This window comes from Octopus sinensis, linkage group LG21 (genome assembly GCF_006345805.1).
Source record: "Octopus sinensis linkage group LG21, ASM634580v1, whole genome shotgun sequence".
NCBI classification, from domain to species: Eukaryota; Metazoa; Mollusca; class Cephalopoda; order Octopoda; family Octopodidae; genus Octopus; species Octopus sinensis.
In genome coordinates, this window is record NC_043017.1 from 18,629,783 (window position 1) to 18,652,282 (window position 22,500).

At 37.4% G+C, this 22,500-nt stretch overlaps 1 protein-coding gene across 4 annotated transcripts in view; it reads right to left on the reverse strand.

Annotated features, from left to right (window-relative positions):
• Window positions 1–22,500, reverse strand: part of LOC115222924 (ABC transporter C family member 12) — a 78,257-nt gene that overhangs the window by 12,452 nt on the left and 43,305 nt on the right. For 3 of the 4 annotated variants that reach the window (XM_036511909.1, XM_029793318.2, XM_036511907.1), the window contains 10 exons: window positions 21,257–21,308; window positions 18,936–19,062; window positions 13,517–13,693; window positions 11,248–11,415; window positions 10,119–10,308; window positions 7,793–7,988; window positions 6,119–6,209; window positions 5,321–5,519; window positions 2,559–2,869; window positions 570–769 (listed from right to left, as the gene is read on the reverse strand). In XM_036511909.1, the coding sequence (XP_036367802.1) occupies window positions 570–769; window positions 2,559–2,869; window positions 5,321–5,519; window positions 6,119–6,209; window positions 7,793–7,988; window positions 10,119–10,308; window positions 11,248–11,415; window positions 13,517–13,693; window positions 18,936–19,062; window positions 21,257–21,308 (1,711 nt within the window). The remainder of the gene's footprint in view (window positions 1–569; window positions 770–2,558; window positions 2,870–5,320; window positions 5,520–6,118; window positions 6,210–7,792; window positions 7,989–10,118; window positions 10,309–11,247; window positions 11,416–13,516; window positions 13,694–18,935; window positions 19,063–21,256; window positions 21,309–22,500) is intronic. The other variant, XM_036511908.1, reaches the window with a different exon arrangement.

Genomic DNA, 22,500 nt, shown 5'->3' on the forward strand with positions numbered 1-22,500 from the left:
ACCAATATGACTTTACATCACCGATATTTACACACACCTACCAACAATAGGATCACAGCCGTGTCAGCCTCCACACTACATCTACCAATATGATTTTACATCACCGATATTTACACATACCTACCAACAATAGCATCACAGCCGTGTCAGCCTCCACACTACATCTACCAATATGATTTTACATCACCGATATTTACACATACCTACCAACAATAGCATCACAGCCGTGTCAGCCTCCACACTACATCTACCAATATGATTTTACATCACCGATATTTACACACACCTACCAACAATAGCATCACAGCCATGTCAGCCTCCACACTACATCTACCAATATGACTTTACATCACCGATATTTACACACACCTACCAACAATAGCATCACAGCCGTGTCAGCCTCCACACTACATCTACCAATATGACTTTACATCACCGATATTTACACACCACTCCCCCATACCACCACCATGGCCAGCATACCACCTCCACAGTAACAGCACTGTGCCATCCTCATGTCAGCACCACCACCATCACTCCATCAACCACAAACTGACCTTCCTACTTACCTCTCTACTGTCATGATGGCATGGGCATACCTCTGCAGTTGGTCCATACACAGATTATTCTTCTTAACAAAGCTGCTCTCATTACTGAACGCTGCAATCACGTCACCTCCTGATTCCGTCTGTGCAATGTGCTCCAACAAATTTCTGGAGCACAAATTGTACATCTGGTTCAGTTTTATCACGACAGGGATGTAGATTATCTGAAACAAAGGAGGACAGGATCATCATCATTACCATCACCATCAGCATCATTACCACCATTACCATCATCACCATCACAATAACATCATCATCAATCTTCTGGACATAACTGCCCTAAGTCCCAATACTTACAAAGCTGGTTTCCTGGCTTCCATAGCATCTAAGATCACATTTCCATCTGAATGCAATGACAGTCTGTCACAGAGTTACTCATGACTGGACCAGAGTCACATGAAATGAAGGGTTTTGTTCAAGAAAACAATGCACCAACCTGTCCAGGAATTGAAACTACAATCTTATGACTATAAATGCAAACGCTCTAATCACCAGGCCACATATCTCAATCCCTCAACATTACTGCCCCTAGCCCTACAACTCATAGAGCCAGTTACTAAGTTCCCATAGTGCATGTGGCCAAGATCATTACATAACCCCTAAATTGGAGTTACCCATTTATGATTGAGTAGAGTGGAGTCATGAGAGGTGAAGTATTTTGCTCAACAATACCACCCGTCACCCAGGCCAGGAATCGAAACTATAATCTTGCAATTATAAGTAGAACACTTTAACTACTGAGCCATAGCTATTTTACAGATCTATATCTAAGCATTTTAATAAAGAACATAAATATAAAATAATAATAAAAAGATTAGGATAGGTTTTTCAGTATCTAAAAATTTGTTTACAATTATCTCCTCCTTTAATAATAAAAGTTTGGAAATTTTTATAATAAAATAAAATACCAATAATATTACAGATAATGATCTAGCTAGAAACTATGATTGTAAATATAAGGATAAATATTTATTTAATAATTTTTGTTTACAGAATAATATTGTATATAGATGTAGGGTGGGTTCAGAATGCAAAAAATTTTTTACATAGGGTCTACGGAAAATTTTATTAAAAAACGGATAGCAAACCATGAATACACCTTTAGGAATAGAGATAGTTTTAATAGTACTAGTCTAAGTAAACTAATTTGGGAACTGAGGGATAGTAAGAAATCTTACAAAATAATTTGAAAAATAATTAGTCATGCTAGATCATATAAAATTAATGATGCTATATGAAACCTATGTATAGATGAATTATACCAGATATTAACATCTAAGAAGAAATTGCTTAATGAAAGACACAAGAGTGTTCTATCTTGTACAAACTATTCTAAATATGTGTTTAGAAAATTTATTTGAGTGTGTATATCTGTACTCATATGTATACATTTATTAATGTACATATATATGTATATATGAATAACTATATGTTTGTGTATATGCATGTAAGCACTTGTATACATGGGCATATGTTATTATGTATTTATCTGATGCTATCGATATATCATTATTCATATGTATGTGCTTCAGCGTGTATATATGAATGTACATGTATATATGTATATGTGTGTATATGTGTGTGTATATGTGTGTATATATATATATATATATATATATATATATATATATATATATATTATATATATATTATATATATATATGTATGTATATATATATATATGTATATATATGTATATATGTGTGTGTATATGTATGTATATGTGTATAGATATAGATATGTATATATATACATATATATATGTGTGTGTGTGTGTGTGTGTGTGTGTGTGTGTATGCATATGTAAATTTATTTATATATGTGTATATATATATGTATATGAATATATATCTATATATATGTGTGTGTGTGTATATAAATGTATATATATATATATATATATATATATATATATATATATATATACATGCACATATATAAAACATAACTCACCATTTGTATGATTAGGAAGATAATCAAGATAAAAATGATAGGAATTAGGTAATTCAATTGACAACATATCAGTACGAACGTGGCAAATATATCAAAGAAGGCATTGCACCACATCTTGTAGGTGTTCAATAATTCTTCATCAATTTCTCCGAGGTTGTTGAAGAAATCATAATCAACTTGAAATTTGGAATTTTCAGAGAAGAAACTGAGAGGGGAAAGCAACAGAGATTCGATCATCTGCAGATGGATTTTTTTGTTGGCTCTGATGGCAAATAGGGTGGTGGTGATGTAGAACAGACCTAGCCAAATTGCTGCAATAAGAAACAACAAAAATAAATAAATTAATATATATATATATACACTCACACACATCATCATCATCATCATCATTGTTTAACATCCATTTGTACACATATACATGACAAGGCATAAATAATAGTTCTTATATATATTTCTTTATTGTAGAAAATTTGACTTAATGCTATTTTCATATATATAAATATATATATATATAGAAATATAAAATGAGATAGGGGTTCTGCATTGAGTGTGAGTGTGTCTGTTGTGGTTTCTTGATGTTGGTTGAGGAGCTGTGGCGTTCAATATGGAACATTATTGTGTTTGTTGATGTATATTGATTTATATTGTTTATATTGTATTATTGTGTATATGTATATATATGTAAGAATATGAGTATGTATGCACTCATATTTATATTTATATGTAAATTATTTTAGGGTTTGCATTAGAATCTCCGAAGAGGCCGTAAGATATTCTTGTTAATGTCTCATTTATACCTGCATTATATGGCTAATAGGTTAAATGAGACATACCTATCTTCATGGCCGAAACAGCTGTCAGTTATAATGTAAATGTATTTTTATATCTTGTTATATTTATTTAGTTATATCTCACCATATTGTTTGTAATTATTGTACTGTATTAATGTTTAATCTCACTGCTATTGTGTAGTGTTTTAATAAAGTATATGATTCGGTATTATCTGATAGTTGATGATTGATTTAGATATATTTCTCCATTTTCTCATTTTGTATATATAATATATATAATATATATATATATATATATATATATATATATATATATATATATATATATATATATACATATATATATATACAACTTATAAACAAGGGCAAAAGAAAAATTCTAATGCCAAATATGCCGAAAATAGACAAATCGTCAACAACCATATAATTTATAACTATAAGCATGAGTCTCGAAGTAAGCTGACAGAAATTTCTAAAAAATTCCATTATTATCATATTGGTCCCAATCTCAGAGTTAATTCATAAGAATTTTCTCCTCTTCAGCAATAAATACGGTAAGAAATAAATGAAATACTTACTTATACTCATGGAAGAAGCAAACACTAAGTCATGAGCACACTTAAGTACCCCAAATATATCCAAACTAGAAATTCTCCAGCATACTCCGAGACATGTGCGATCAGACTGAAAACTCTCATAGTGAGAGAGTCCGGAAGTGAAAACCTTTAAAGGTAATTTTCAATATGCTGGCCATTGATAGAATTTTTTTCAAAAAATTTTATCCTATATTAGATGTAAATTTTATACATATATATTGTTATAATAAAACCAGAATGACATATCAAAGGGCTGATTGAGTGTAAACTTGTCAATAACAAACATATACAGTCTGGAAATAAATAAATAAATAAATACATATATATACATATGATATAAATATATATATATATATATATATATATATATATATATATATACATATAGGTACAGGACTGGCTGTGTGGTAAGAAGCTTTTGCTTACCAACCACATGGTTCCAGGTTCAGTCTCACTGTGTGGCACCTTGGGCAAGTGTCTTCAACTATAGCCTCGAGCCGACCAAAGTCATGAGTGAATTTGGCAGACGGAAACTGAAAGCCTGTCATAAATATATGTGTGTGTGTGTGTCTTTGTGTCTGTGCTTTTCCCCTTACCAGCACTTGACAACCGACGCTGGTGTGTTTATATCCCTGTAACTTAGCGGCTCAGCAAAAGAGAACGATACAATAAGTACTAGGCTTACAAAGAATAAGTCCTAGAGTCAATTTGTTCGACTAAAGGCGATGCTCCAGCATGGCTGCAGTTAAATTACTAAAACAAATAAATGAGTAAAAGAGTGTGTGTGTATATATATATATATATATATATATAGATGAGATGGACAAAATGCTTACTTCAAAATGCTGCTTACTTCAGCGTGATTTTTACAGCTGGATGACCTTCCTAATGCCAACCATTTCAGAGTGTACTGGATGCCTTTTATGTGACACCAGCATTGGTGCTTTTTACGTGGCACAGACACCAGTGGGGTTGACAAGTAACTTGCAAGATGAAGATCTCTCAGCTGGGACATGGAGTGGAACCGTGGGAAGTAGCTATTTGCCAGGCAAGAGGTTAGAGTATAATAGAGGGATAGAGATGGGAGTCTTCTTATACAGGAGATACTTGGCTACCCCAGTAGGAAAAGAGGGAGGAGGAAGGAGAGAGAGAGAGAGAGAGAAATAGATGGTATTGGAGATGCATTATGACCTACCCACAAATAACAGTACAAGGGGGGTTAGAGGGGTATGTCACATAAAGGTGTGAGGGGAGATGTTCAAAGATGAGAAAGAGGTGACTGTAGCTAGTGATGGTGAGAGAAATTGGATTGGCTGGGATGAGGTATGGATGTGATAGAATGGAGGGTGTGTTTAGGGGGGGGGGCAATACATACCTTGAGTTAATCCAAACGACCCATAAATAAAGAGGTCATTAGACTCTGTATTATTGGCGAAGTCAGTTGTCCAGCCCTCCAGCTTCAAGCCACTGACCACTTTGGTGGCTTGGTAGAATGCAGCCATCAGGAAAGTGACCAGAATACCAAACATTCCAACAATCTTCAAGTATTTGCGAAATTCTTGAGATTTCAATTCCTGTGGAAGAAGAAGAGGATAAACTGTGAAAAGTAGGTGGAAAATGGCTGTCCTTCAAGATGGAGACACACAGACACAGGCACACACAAAGACAGACATACTCAAAGCTTGTTCTTGGACCCATCGGAGCCTGTCTAACCATCCAACTATGACAGCATGGAATAATAATGCTAATTAATGATGACGATAATGTGCACACATAAAGACAAAGGTTTGTTATCATCATCATCATCATCATCATCACCATTTAATGTCCATTTTTCTAATACACTTGCATAGGTTAGATGGAGTTTATTGAGGCGAGTTTTCTACAGATAGATGTTCTTTCCATCACCAGCTCTCAACTGCTCGGCAAAATGCTTTGCGGTATTTCGTCTGTCTTGAGGCTCTGAGCTCAAATTCCACTGAGGCTCACTTTGCCTTTCATCCTTTTGGGCTCACTTAAATAGGGACTAGTGAAACATCATCACCATCATCACCATCATCATGACGATTATTATTATTATTATTATTAATATAGTTATTATTATTATTATCATTATTATTATTATCATCATTATTATTATTATTAATAATAATAGTATTATAGTTATTATTACATAGTTTTGAAGAGAATCGTCTGCTTCAATGGATGACATTTGCATACTTGCACCCTCCATGTAGACTTTTCTGGAAAGATCCCGTGCAAATCTGCAACATAAAAGAGAAGATTACATCATCATTATCATCATTATCATCATGCATTGGTATCCATTATGAACGCACGCACACACACATGCACACAAGTACACACACGCACACACATATAGTTTTATAAGTGGTAAAGCATGAGAATCTCCGCCCTTGAGTTTCTGTTACTTATATATATATATATATATTAATATATATATTAATGATAATATGTATGCGTGTGTGTGTATGTGTGTGCGTGTATGTATATTACACATTGTGATACTACTAAACTGGTGTAGAACTCAATATACGCATGCTTCTGAATGAAGTGTTGAGTACAGAGTGGTAACAAGAATAAAAAATAACAAAGGAATAAAAGATTATCTTATGAACTTCATCAGCTTACAGCTGTTTCCACTATAAGATGTGATGAACTCAGAGTTGAATACTTGAATAACACCTTACAGCTTCATCAGAACCTCAAACATGAAGTTATATATATATATATATATTAGTATAAGGTGTGCTATAAGCATTTATGTGGAGGCGCAATGGCCTAGTGGTTAGGGCAGCGGACTCGCGGTCGCAGGATCGCGGTTTCGATTCCCAGACCGGGCGTTGTGTGTGTTTATTGAGCGAAAACACCTAAAAGCTCCACGAGGCTCCAGCAGGGGGTGGTGATCCCTGCTGTACTCTTTCACCACTCTTTCTCCCACTCTTTCTTCTGTTGGCCTGCTCGCTTAGCCAGCGGGGTGGCGTCATTCTAAGGTTAAAACAATGCGAACGCATTGTGACCAGCAATGTGTAACAATATTTGATGGTCTGGTCGGTCACGTGATCACGTGATAAGCATTTATAGAACACATACCCTATATAACTCAACAAACAATTAAAGATGGAGAAGAAAAGATGTTTATATAGGATACATGTTCTATAAATGATCATGACACACCTTATACTTGTAAAATTTTCATATTTAAAAAAAATACTTACAATAGTAAGCTACAAATTTAATATACTCTCTTTTTTACTTGTTTCAGTCATTTGACTGCAGCCATGCTGGAGCACCGCCTTTAGTCGAGCAAATCGACCCCGGGACTTATTCTTTGTAAGCCCAGTACTTATTCTATCAGTCTCTTTTTGCCGAACCGCTAAGTGACGGGGACGTAAATACACCAGCATCGGTTGTCAAGCAATGCTAGAGGGACAAACACAGACACACAAACATATACATACATACATATATATATATATACGTATATACGACAGGCTTCTTTCAGTTTCCGTCTACCAAATCCACTCACAAGGCATTGGTCGGTCCGGGGCTATAGCAGAAGACACTTGCCCAAGATGCCATGCAGTGGGACTGAACCCGGAACCATGTGGTTGGTTAGCAAGCTACTTACCACACAGCCACTCCTGCGCCTATGAAGAACCTTTATCAGAAATCTAACTTTGGACTCTGCGCCAAAGTAAAAAGAAGAAACTGAACTCAACCTTTCTCACACACACATATATATATGCATATATATATCATCATCATCATCATCATCATTGTTTTATCCAACAATAAAAACTGGATACCAGAATCATAGAAATACCTTCTGTATGACGAACTAATCTGTGCTCTTTTATAGAAACTTGTGAACCTTTTCTCAGCGCTGCCCTCTGCAAAGCTATAACACCTCTCTGTTAAGGGCATGGAAATAATATATGATGTGCGGTTTCTCCTGGTGTTTAGTTTTTGAAAAGTAGGGGTCAAATTTCGGGATGAACTCTTCTGAAGATGATCTGCTGCTACAAGGAACATTACAAAATTAAGAAGGAGTTAGGTGTAATTCAACAGAACAATTAAGAGAGTAGCTTCACCCAACATATTTCACTGGTACTTATTCAAGACAAATTTCCTTGTGATGACTCTATACTTTTAGAAATAACAGCCAAATATGTAATGGCAAGTATTTATTGACCTTTTTCTTTCCTTTAAAAATTGGCACGAACTTTCCGGACAACCCAATACATCCAAAGTAAATATCTCAATGAAAATTTTTAAAAGTTAAATATTTCAATTATACAGTTCTATATTTAAGAGATGAGGAATTATGTATATTATTTACATTTGACAGATATTTGTCCTCATCTTGTTTGTTGTTAGCACAACATTTCGGCTGATATACCCTCCAGCCTTCATCAGGTGTTTTCAGGAAATTTCAAACCTGGGTTCTCATTCCTAAGGTATTTTTTGATGTCGTCATCATCATCATCACCGTCGCCATCACCGTCACCACCATCATAATTATTATTATTCAAGTCACTGCCTGGAATCGAACTTGGCATGGCGTATTGGTTAAGAGCGTGGGCTACTAACCCCAAGATTCCAAGTTTGATTCCAGGCAGTGAGTTGAATAATAATAATAATAATAATAATAACATAGGAATGAGAACCCACATTCGAAATTTCCCCAAGTCACCTGATGAAGGCTGGAGGGTATATCAGCCGAAACGTTGTGTTAACAACAAACAAGATGAGGATAAATATCCGTCGAATAAAAATAATGTATTCACTTATGTTTATCACACAACTACAACATTCTTCCTTTTTCTTCAGTTTTCATAAACATCACAACCTCTCACCTTCATGTTTTATTACAAACTTTCCTTTTGTATCCCTCTGCTCATCTTACAATTTTTTCAATGGTCTTTAGAAACAACACTGCTGAAATAATCCTGTCCCACTTTCTAAACATTCCTCCTTAATGTCTATTTTATACTGTCCTCTTCCTAAATTCCCCTCAACTCTTATTTTATATTGTTCTTTTCAGACGTTTTTAATTCATTTCTTTATATCCCCCTCTTATATACTCTCTTTTTACTCTTTTACTTGTTTCAGTCATTTGACTGCGGCCATGCTGGAGCACCACCTTTAGTCGAGCAAATCGACCCCGGGACTTATTCTTTGTAAGCCCAGTACTTATTCTATCGGTCTCTTTTGCCGAACCGCTAAGTGACGGGAACGTAAACACACCAGCATCAGTTGTCAAGCAATGCTAGGGGGACAAACACAGACACACAAACACATATACACACACTTATATATATACATATATACGACAGGCTTCTTTCAGTTTCCGTCTACCAAATCCACTCACAAGGCATTGGTCGGCCCGGGGCTATAGCAGAAGACACTTGTCCAAGATGCCACGCAGTGGGACTGAACCCGGAACCATGTGGTTGGTTAGCAAGCTACTTTCATAAACACTCTTGTTCTTTCACCCTTGCCTCTCTTCCAGAACATCCTTTTTGGAAACAGTTTCTTCTCTTCATTCCTTTTAGTAACTCCCTTATCTTTCGCAAACATTTCACTCATTAAATCTGTCAGCCACTAAGTAATATCTCACTCTTTATAGAACAAAACTTAAACAAATGGACACCAACAGCCTCAAATTTGTACTGAGCCAAAGTGATACTAGCAAAATGGAAAAGACACTTCAAAACTGGAAAATCAATGAATTTCACCTCTTTCTTCAAGCATATATCATGGTTAAAGGCTCACCACTAAATGGCCTAATAACAACAGCTCCAGAAGACAATGGTTTCCATAGGTCTGTAGCACAAATTGCATAGGAAAAACAGGCGTTCATATGCTCCTAGGCTCTTTTCAAGCAACATCTCAACCACCCAAATAGCATTATCAAAGAAATAGACAAAGTGGCCAATGAAGACACCCACATGTTCTGAAACACATAACGGTCAAATTGACGACATCAAGAAAGCAACTATAAATGTCACATATCCTAAAAACAACACTGAAAGCAGCAATGGCTATAATGCTAACGATCACAATCTCTGTTACTATAGCACCACCACCACCACCAACACTACCACCACCATCACCACCACTAGCAACCTTATCACAACACTACTTACATGCTTCCTCTCCAATTGACTTTATTTCCAGTTGTGAAGTGCTGGGCTTTGTGAGAAGTTCTTTGAAGCTTGAGGTGTGCTGGATTTGTCTGTAACATCCTTTCTCTACAATCTGGCCGTTGTCCATCACTATGACCTGGTCAGCTTCAGACAACCAATTACTGTTGGGTTCTGTGACAATGATTCTGGTCTGGAAGAAGAGGAGAAGAGTTGAGAGAGTGAGAAGCAAGTGAGAGGAGGGGGTATCAAGGAGGAGGTGGATGGGAAGGGTGAAGAGCAGAAAAGGTAAGAGGTGAGATGATGATGAAGGGGAGGGTGATGGCAAGGTGGTGATGTGAGGAATGGGAGCGTGAGAGGAGTGAAGGGTAAGAAGAGAGGAGCCGGTAGGAAGGGTGGATGATATTGAAGGGGAGGGTGACGAGCGGGATGAAGTCTGTTAATCATAGGCCTACTCAAACAGGACTGTCCTGGGGTTAAACAATGACAACTGCTTTTATAAGCAAGCTAAGAAAGTTCTATATTATTGCTTGACCTGTAAAAAATAGCAGTGAAATCTCCCTCAAATCACACCCGACTACTTTGAAAGAGGAAAAGATATACATTCAGTAATGTAGGCGTAGATGTAGCACCACTTCCCTTGGTGATGGGTCAGCTGGATCAGTGTTGGCCTAGGGTTAAATGACTGTAGCAATGATGATACCAATAACAGCAATGACAAGAACAGCAGCATCAACATCAATAGCAACAAGCTGGGGGAAAAACTGGCACTCTGTCAGTTATGATGACAAGGTTTCAAATTGATCCGATCAATTAAAGATTTTGCTTTGAAATTGATACAGAGGTGGTTGAGTACTCCACAGACACGTGTAACCTTAACATAGTTCTCAGAGAGATTCAACATGACACAGAGTGTAAAAAGGCTGGCCCTTTTGAATTACAGGTACTACTCATTTTTGCCAGCTGAGTGGACTGGAACAATGTGAAATAAAGTGTCTTGCTCAAGGATACAACACACCACCAGGGATTAAACTCATGAGCTTATGATTGAGAACCAGATGCCCTAACCACTAAGCAATAAGCCTTCATGTGGCGACAAGACAGCAACAACAAGAACAACAACAATACTTACAATTTCATTTAACAATCCTCTTTTGCCAAACAGATTATTGATGATGTAATTACTGGACGTGGGATCAAGGGCAGATAGCTGGTCATCCAAGAGGAAAATGTCCGGCCGAGAGAATATTGTCCTGGCCAAGTTAATTCTGGAACGCTGACCACCACTCAGGTTCATTCCCTGAAATGGTCAAGTGGATAAAGAGATGGATACACAGACCAGACAGATATATATATATATATATATATATACATACATATATATATATATATATATACAAAATAGGAAAATGGAGAAATACATCTAAATCATTTATCAACTACCAGATAATACCCAATCACATACTTTATTAAACCACTACATAAGAACATTAGGGTTAAACATAAAAATATATAACAAAACAGCGTATTTAGTGTGGATATATGTTATCCCATAGAGGGTTGAATTTGCAACCCCTATCTCAATTTGTATATATACACTTGCGTCAGAAATTAATTAGCACTTCTCAAATTTCTACATTAAATAGGTTAAATCAATTAACCTATGAGCTGTTCAAAACGTCTTACGCGATGAGAAAACTTAGTATGGTGTGATTTCGGTCCTTGCGAGGCGCTACCTATATCTATTAAACAAAGGAAGATTTGTCTGCATCCGCACTCCAAGTTGTTGCACTGCTATGTCAACATCATAAGGCTGTAGACTCTCAAACTGCTCTGCAAACAAAGTTACGTCATCGTTCTGCGCAACAGTGAACTCGCAACAAAGCAATAGTTCGAGATATGGCCACTAGGTGACAGCACATACCTTGAGTGAAGAGCAAATCAAGGGTGCTAATTAATTTCTGACGGTAGTGTATATATATATATATATATATATATATATATATATATATATATAGAGAGAGAGAGAGAGAGAGAGAGAGAGAGAGAGAGAGAAAGAGAGGGAGAGACAGACAGACAGACAGAGGGAGATAGAGAGATGAGAAGCAAATAGACATATGCATGTCCACATACATACGCATGTGCACACATACACACACATTTGGAATTTTAACTGCTTCGTTTCACCATTTTAGCAAAGAATTATTTCCTGTTCTCTTGAAGTTTGTAAATTCTTATATGTATGTGTGTGTGCGTGCGTGCGTGTGAGTGTGTCTCAGAAAAAGACAAAAATTTGTCCCAGCAATGATCAACTATAGTTCAGATGCATGTTAGCCTTTTTGGACCTTTTTGGTTGTGTGTAGAATGGCAGTCAACCACATGTTCAGATGAGAATTCATCATTTCCAATATAGGAAAAAGTGTGTAAAACATTTATTGATGTTGCCAAAAAGCTCCAAGTGAGAGAAAGTTGTGGTGAAAGCGTACAGCAGGGTTCACCACTACCCCCCTGCTGGAGCCTCATGGAGCTTTAGGTGTTTTCACTCAATAAACACTCACAACACCCGATTTGGGAATCGAAACTGTAACCCTATGACTGGGCCATTGTGCCTCCACTGGGCTATTTCGCCTCCACACACACACACACACACACACACATATGGCAATATGGAATACACACATTAAATGATGATGATGATAGATGCAGGTATCTTGCTTCCAGACCACATACTCTTAGGTTCAGTCCCACTGCACAGCATCTTGGACAAATGTCTTCTCTGATGGAACCCAAAACTCACCAAAGTTTCATGAGTGGAGCCGTTAAATGGCAACTAAAGAAGCTCATCATGTATGTGTGTGTGTGTGTGCACGCACATGTGCACATGTGTGTGTGTTGGTGTGTGTTTGTGTGGATAATATATATAAAATACCTACAAGCATATAGGTGCAGGCATGGCTGTGTGGAAAGAAGCTTGCACCCCAACTACATGGTTCCCAGTTCAGTCCCACTGCATGGCACCTTGGGCAAGTGTTTTCTACTATAGCCTCGGGCTGTCCAAAGTCTTGTGAGTAGATTTCATAGACGGAAACTGAAAGAAGCCCATCATATATATATATATTTAAGTGTGTGTGCGTATGTGTGTGTGTGTGTTGTGTGTGTGTGTGTGTGTGTGTGTGTGTGTGTGCTTGCCCCAGCTGCCATAGCTTGACAACCGATGTTGGTGTTTACATTCCCAAAACACGCCAGCAAAAGAGGCTGATAGAATAAGTACAAAGCTTACAAAGAATAAGTCCTGGGGTTGATTTCTTCAACTAAAGGTGGTGCTCCAGCATGGCCGCAGTCAAATGACTGTAACAAGTAAAAGAATGAAAAATTAAAGAATATAGTGAAAGAGTTGTTACCTGATCTGTGACTTTGGTTTCTTCCGAATCCTTTAAATTATTCAAGTCTTCCTGCAAGGCACTGTATTTGGTAGCATGACTGAAACGTTTGTCATTGAACATCTTGCCAAAAATGATGTTTTCTTTTATGGTTCCACTCATGATCCACGGCTGCTGAGGGGCATAAGCCACTTTGAGCTGGGTTAACAGAAAGACAAGAGGAGAGTGAGAGAGAGACAGATACAGAGAGAGACAGAGAGAGAGACAGAGAGAGACAGAGACAGGCTATAAATTAGACAGCTATTATCACGATGCGGGGGATGGTGAATTTGGGTTGGGGGTAGGGTTACTTAGTGAACAGAGGGAAAGACAGAGCAACTGTTATATAAAAAGACAGAGGGACAGATGTAAACTGTAAGCTTGAAAAATGTCTGTACATCCATCCATCCATCCATCCATCTGTCCATCCATCCATCCGTCTGTCCATCCATCCATCTGTCCATCCATCCATCCGTCCATCCATCTATATATATACACACACATGCACACACATGCACACACACACACACACGCACACACACACACGCACACACACACATGTGCACACACACATCTATACATATATTCTTTCATTGTTTTAATTGTTTCAGTAATTTGACTGTGGCCATGCTGGAGCATCGCATCAAGGGGTTTTTGTCAAATAAATCAACCCCAAGACTTATTTTTTAAGCCTATGAGTCACTTTTGCTGATCCACTAAGTCATGGGGATGTAAACACACCAACACAGATTGTCAAGCAGTGATGAACAAACAGAGACACAAAGACACACACATAAATACATACACATATATATACAACAGTTTCCGTCTACCAAATCCACTCACAAGGCTTTGGTCAGTCCAAGGCTATAGTAGAAGACATTTGTTTATGGGACTGAACCTAGAACCATGTGGTTGTGAAGCAAGCTTCTTACCACATAGCAATGCCTGTGCCTATATGAAGTATAGTCAAAAAGTATTCAGTCTTGATATCTTTTGCACAAAATAATAATGTGTGAGCCAAATCCACATGGGTATTATGTGGTTCTGTCCTTCCTGAGTATGAGCAAAAATGTTCTTGTCTATAGGTTGTGCCATTCACCTTCAGTGACATGTTGAGTACAGATGTGAAGAGTGTGCTGTGCAATTTTTCTTTTTGAGTCAAGATGACCAAGTTCACTGAGCAAAGATACTGTAACAAATTCTACCCAAAAAAATGGTGATGCATAAAGCCCTGACTATTGAGAAAATTCAGAAGGCCTTTGGAGATGAAGCTTTAGGAAAAACACAAATAAAGAAGTGGCACATCCGGTTTAAAGATAGCTGCACCGCAGCGGACAGGGAGCCACATTGTGGCAGACCATCATCTAGCAGAACTGATGAAATGATTGCAAAGGTTCAAGGAATAGTCTATGAAGACTATCGTGTGACCATTGAGCAGATTGATGCTGAAGTTGGAATCAGAAGAGAAGCATGTTAGAATCAGCCACGGATCAGTTTAGTCAGGTCATCCCACCCACATCATCTAAGTGTTCCATGTCAAGTAAAACACCCCACTTTTTCGTCAGGCTTCCTACTCCCCAGTCTTGGCTCTGCGTGACTTTCGGCTATTCCCAAAGCTCAACAAAGCACCCAAAGGCAGAAGATTTGAGGCAACAGAAGACATTAAGCAAAATTCAATGGCACAGCTCTACAGTATCCCAAAAAGTGATTTTCAGAAATTTTTCCAGCAGTGGAAGAGGTATTTTGACTCCCAAGGTGAATAGTTTGAAGGACACTAAATCAAAATAGTGAGTTTTTAAATATTACTAGTATATATTAAATATATTATAATATCTATATATGTGGTGTGTGTGTGTGTGTGTTAGTGTGTGTATGTATGTATGTATGCATATATATGCACACACAGGCATTTTATATATATATATATATATATATATATATATATATATATATATGTGTGTGTGTGTGTGGTGTGTGTGGTGTGTGTGTGTGTGTGTAAATATAAATATATATATGTATATGTGTGTATATATATATATATATATATATATATACATGTTTATATATAAAATATGAATTAGCAATAAAACCACTATTATGCAACTCAAACAGTTGCATAATAGTGGTTTTATCTCTAATTCATATTTTATATATTTATACTGTGAAATTTGATTTAATACTAAATTGAATTTTTCCTGTAAGTTTGGAGCTATACTCCCTAATATTATTATTATGTTTATATATAAATATATATATATAATATATTATTATATATATATACACACACACACACACACAACACACACAACACACATACACATATATATATATAGATATATATATATTATATATATATTATATATAATATATATATATATATACTAGCTGAAGGTGACCCGCTCTACGCGCGGGTAAGAGTGTGGTTGTTACTTTCTGTTGCTTCCTTTCAGCACGTAAAAAGCACCATCCGAACGTGGCGGATTGCAGCGCCGCCTTGACTGGCTTCTGTGCTGGTGGCACGTAAAAAGCACCAACTGATCGTGGCCGCTGCCAGCCCCCCTGGCACCTGTGCAGGCGGCACGAAAAAAGCACCCACTACGCTCACAGAGTGGTTGGCGTTAGGAAGGGCATCCACCTGTCGAAACACTGCCAGATCAGACTGGAGCCTGGTGCAGCCTCCTGGCTTCCCAGACCCCTGTCAAACTGTCCAACCCGTGCTAGCACGGAAAACGGACGTTAAACGATGATGATGATTTGATGATGATTGATTCTCCCTCTTTGTTTCTTTCTCCTTTCTCTCTCACTTTCCCACTCTCTTACTCTTCCTTTCTCTCGGACCTCCCCTCGCTTTCTCTTACTCTCTATCTTTATGTATCTCTCTCCCATTTATAAACACAGAAGATCTTGAGTAAGTTGAGAAATAAAATATTAGAAAGATCAATCATAAATATCAGGCAGTTACAAAGGAAAGGTCTGCTTCAAGACAGACAGCAAAACACTAACATTTAAAAGGGACAGACGAACTTGCGAGCTGAATAAAAATAATAAAATATTGGAAACCAAAGTTTGAAGGGATAGAATTTGAGGATAGTAGAGTCACCATGGCTGGCATTTCTTAACGACGGACAGCAACGTATTGACAGTTCAACGGCTGGCGTAAAAGTTTGAACTTGATGTAAAAGAAAATCCCTAAAAACCAAGTTTTGACTTGATTCTTTCTCACGACAGTAGACTCACGATGGCAAGCATTGAAAACTCCTTCATCATGGACGGCAACACATTGACGATTAAAAGGCTGGAGCAAATTTTTTAGCTTGATGTAACAGAGAATTGCTAAACACCCGCTCCTTTAAATTTTAATCCCCTTCCAGCCCCATTTATACCCCTTTTCACCTTTTGGTTAATATAACCCGATTTAATTTGGGTCTACTGGGGCCACATTTTATAAGATGAGACACAACAAGTTTCCCAAGTTCTGGTCATAGACCATAGAACACTCACCAAGTTTCCCGATTTCTGGTCATAGACCATAGAACAGTCAAGCAAGTTTCCCGAGTTCTGGTCATAGACCATAGAACACTCAACCAAGTTTCCCGAGTTCTGGTCATAGACCATAGAACACTAAACTAAGTTTCCCGAGTTCTGGTCATTTGCAGAATAAATAGAGACGGCGGAGGTGGCAGACGTCGTTGCAATGTAAACATGATTTGTTATAAGAGAAAGATTGTCCAGATTGTGTGTTGGTGGTGTTGGTGGTGGCGATGATAATTATCATTAGGAAAAAGAGTGAGTGAGTGAGGAAGACATACATAAGTTGTGGCGATGATAATTGTAGACCCCTTTTCACATTTTGATGAAGAGAACCCGATTTCATTCGGGTGTACTGGGGCTACATATAGGTGTGTGTGTGTGTGTGTGTGTGTGTGTGTGTGTGTGTGTGTGTGTGTGTGTGTGTGTGTGTGTGCACGCTGTAGAAATTAAATTAGAGATAAAACCACTAATACGGAAATGAAACAGTAAAAAACCAAAAACAAAAGCATAAAAATAAAAATATAATATTAGATATATGAATATATGTGTGTGTGTGTGTGTGTGTGTGTGTGTGTTGACAGGTAGACAATAGAATGCGATGGCGATGGGGATGGCGAGTAATATTTGTTACTGTCCATGAACGCTGAGAGATACATGAGTAAAATGTAGAGGAAGGTAAGAGATAGAGTGAGTGAAAATGTTCTTGGAAGAGAGTAAATAGCTACAGAGTGATTTGAGGAAGACTTTACATTAAATAACGGTAGTTGCATTGTCAAATGAAGAGGAGTGACAGAGTACTGGAGGAAATAGGGTGAGGTAGGAAGATGGCCCCTAGCAACCACACCTTTTAAGATAGGGATTTCTAAGGTAGCCCACGCGCATCGTCACCTCATTCTACATGTCCCTGTAAATTTTGGAGCGAATCGGACGGGATGTAGTGGCATTGAAAGCGAACCAAGCAGTAAAAACGCATTTCAGTTTTATATATAGAGATATATATATACATATATATATATATATATAAACACATGAACATAAAAGTGGAAGAACATCCCTGGTAGACAGTGAGCAATCTGGAGGACCTGCCATGAGTGTCACCCTCAGAAATGTGGGACTGTACATTGAGAATTCATCCCCCAGGGCCAGGCAATCAATTGAGAGTTTTGAAGTGTTTTAGGTAGGATATTCAGAGAAAGTGACTAGGTCTGACTGAAATTAGAAAAGATGAAAAAAAAAATATCCCCATTTTCTTTCCTCATTCCTTCTTGCAGAAGAGCACAGGCTCGAAATGTCAAAGTCTCTTCCATATTTCTTGTTTCTCTCTTGTTTTTTGTACAATTTTGAACCATATGTGTGTGCCTCTGTGGTAAGAAGCTTGCTTCCCAACCACATGGTTCCAGGTTCAGTCTCACTGCATGGCACATTGGGCAAGTGTCTTCTACTATAGCCTCGGGCTGACCAAAGCCTTGTGAGTGGATTTGGTAGACAGAAACTGGAAGAAGCCTGTCGTATATATATATATATATATATGTATTTGTGTGTCTGAGTTTGTTCTCCCCACTATCACTTGACAAATGGTGTTGGTGTGTTTACATCCCTGTAACTTAGCGCTTTGGTAAAAGAGACCAATAGAATAAGTACTAGGCTTACAATGAATAAGTCCTGGAGTCAATTTGTTCGACTAAAGGCGGTACTCCAACATGGCCATGTTCAAATGACTGAAACAAGTAAAAACATAAAAGAATGTGTTTGTGTATATACGTACATATCAGAACTGATCTGGGACTAAACAACAACAGCAACAGCAGCAAGTAGGACAAAAAAAACAAAATAAAGGAACACAAATGAATGATTTGGCAAGGTTTACCTTCCGTTTGAACGATCCAGATGTTTTAGGGATACACCCAATCATGGATTGGAGCAATGCAGATTTCCCACTTCCACTCTTTCCACAGATGACAATGAGTTCTCCTGGTGTTACAGTCAAGTTTAAGCTGCATAAAAGAAATATACATGTATAAAATAATGTCACGGCCAAGACTCTATCTTTAAGATAGCATGTTAGCATTAATTAACATATATATATATATATATATATATATATATATATATATAATAAATAAAATAAAACATATGCATATATATAAACATATATGTACGTACCTACCTCTACATGTACTTATACACACATATATGAGTACAGGACACCAAAAGGACGTCGAACACAATGAGAAACGAAAACATAGACACAAACCAAAGGAACTGGACATTTATTTAAAAACAGCAAAAAAATAGAGTACAGGACAATTAACACAAAGAAAAAACCCCTTCTTCAGTCGCTAAAGGTTTCATCTACTCTACGTTTCGAAGGATATATATATATATATATATATATATATATATATATATATACGGATCAAAACAGTTTGATTCAAATTCATTGATACTCTTGAGTTTCAAGTGTCAACAACTAGCATCATGCTTGAAACACACAAGAGTACCAACGAATTTAAATGAAACTGTTTTCATCCAGACATGTAACTCCCAACAAATTGGTTGAGTGCCCTTCTTTCGTTGTGACTTGTGTGGTCAGTGACTAGATCTTAAAAGGGCTGAAACCAAAGACATATAATGAGGAACAAGCTGGGTTTTTATAGGAAGCAGTAGGCTCAAAATAGAACTTGAAGAAGGTTGTTCATCTGATGCTACCTAAAGTCTCTGACTGGCTATTTGTGGTCAGTTGGCACAACAGAGTAAGAGAGAAATTGTGCCAATACCAACCAATCTGGATACAAACAGCAGATGAAGGCCAGTTGGTCCCTGCTACGTTCGAATGCATGTATGTATAGAGTCTACGCTACAAAACGATTTCCAGGTTCGATTCCAAAAATGACAGGAATGCTAGGACCAGTATATTGCTGTGCAAGTTGACTATTTTGAAGGAGATGATGTTAAAACTTAGGTAAATAAGTTACTTTTTATTAAACGTAACTAGTCCTGAGACTTTTAGAAACCACTTCATATTTATCTATCAAACTGTTCTGTGGTGTGTGTTATAGTTTTGTGGTTGCTCCTTGTTGTAAATGCATGATGACTGTATGAGGAAGTGTTGAACAAGTACTTAATATTCTTTTACTTGTTTCAATCTTAGACTGTGGCCATGCTGGGGCACCATCTTGAAGCATTTTTAGCTAAAATCTTTATTTTTCTTTTTTAAAAACGTGTTGGTGGCCAGCGAGACATGAGCTGAAAGAATCAACCGCCACCCCAGGATTTTTCTCCTTCTTTTACGCATCAGTCTTGGACAGCATCAACCCTCACTGGCCTCAGAGAACCTGCAAAGGTCATAGGCATATCCCTTCTTCCATACTGGCCCAAACAGTTAAAAGACACAAAAAACACAAAACAAGAACAATGGTTGTTGTTATGGTTTAGCACTGTGTCAGTCATGATTCAGCAGACCCAAGATAAGAGATATTCCAACAGTGACCATCCCATCTATAATTCAGATAGCATATCTAGAATTACATTATCTAATGTGCCACCCCTTATTGTTGTTTAACCCTAGGTCGGTCCTGATCCTGCAGATGTATGATTAAAGTTGTTCAAGCTACAACAGCCTCTGTCTGTATTCATAGTGTATCTAGGACTACATTATCTTAATGTGTCTTTCTTTGTTGTTGTTTAACTCCAGGTGAGTCTTGTTCCAGTAGATTCATAATAAAAGGCATTCTAGCTACAACCATCCCGCCTTTTATTCACACAGTGTATCTAGGACTACATCACTTCATGTATGCTTCTTTGCTATATAGCACCAGGTCAGTCCTGATCCAGCAGACATACAATCAAAGATATTCCAGCAGTGACCATCCTGTCTTTTATTCAGACATAGTGTGTCTAGGACTACATTATCTAATGTGTCCTTCCTTGTTGCTTAGCACCAGGCCAGCTCTGATCCTGTTGACTTATGACCAGAGGTGTTCTAGCAGTGACCATCCTGTCTTTTATTTAGACACAGTGTATCTAGGACTACACTATCAATATGTTCTGTCTTAGATAGTAATTGATAATTCGAGAGTGAGATTTTGGCTGCTTTTTCTAGCAGGTTAGGTTGCTATACAGATACTCCCATACTGGCTCATAAACTTCAAGTGTCTGATAGGGGAGAAAGGAATGTGGGGTACTCACTTTTGAAGGCCGGCAGCAAGAAATGAAGCATTTTCCAAGACAAGGGCAAAATCTGTAAACAAATTTTGGCAAAGTACAATGCAATGTTATAGAGAGTGAAATGGTGAAGAAAACATATAAACTCTTCTGAAATCCTTCTTGGAATGGTCGATATTGATGCAAAACCAAGACAACTTGAATTAAAGAAAATTATCTTTTATTTGATGTAGTCATTAGAGTGTGACCATGCTGGGGCACATCTTGAAGAATTTTTAGTTTACATGAACTATTATTTTTTTCAGCCTGGCACTTATTCTATCAGTCTCTTTTACTGAACTGTTAAGTTATGGGGGACGTAAACATACCCACATCAATTAGCAAGTTAGGGAAGGACACACACATACACACACACACACACACACAACAGGCTTCTTTCAGTTTCTGTCTACTAAATCCACACACAAGGCTTTGGTCAGCCTGAGGCTATAGTAGAGGACACTCAACTAAGGTGCCACACAATGGGACTGAACCCAGAACCATGTAGTTGGGAAGCAAATTTCTTACCACAGTCACACCTGCACCTATTAGAAAATATCATCATAGCAAAAATAAATGAAGAACAATATGACAAAGGAATGAGAGAATGGTCAGACATATACAGGAACAAGAACTTCTAAACAAGTGTGTGTGTGTGTGTGCGTGCATGTGTGTGTGTGTGTGTGTGTGTCTGTGTGTGTCTGTAAATGTACAAAGGGGTGCTGAAAAGTTCCTGGCATTAAGGGTTTAGCAAAAGGCTTGGTTGGAGGCCCAACCTTCTGAGTTCTTTTACCAGGCCTAGAAAAACTGAAAGTCTGCTGTGATAAGTATGTGAATCCAAGAGGAGAATATATTGAATAAAATCATAATTAACTGATCCTCCTGCATTTTCTTTTACTCAAAGCCAGGAACTTTTCAGACCCCCTTCGTGTGTGTGTGTGTGTGTGTATCAATTACTGGTAGAGACATTGTATTTCGTTTTGCAACCAGAATATACTACCAAGTACATCAGAGACTTATAAGATGATTCTGTGTTTTAGCTTTGGTGTCCGGAGTGTGATACAATCACTTTGAAGCATTTCTCCACAGATCTTCTATAGAAATTAAAGTCAGCACCAGCAGTTACAAAATGTCAAAACTTCCACTACTGGTTCTAAATTCTATCGAAAATCTGTAGAGATACACTTAGGAAAAATATATGACATGTAGTTATCAATGGTGAAATCATT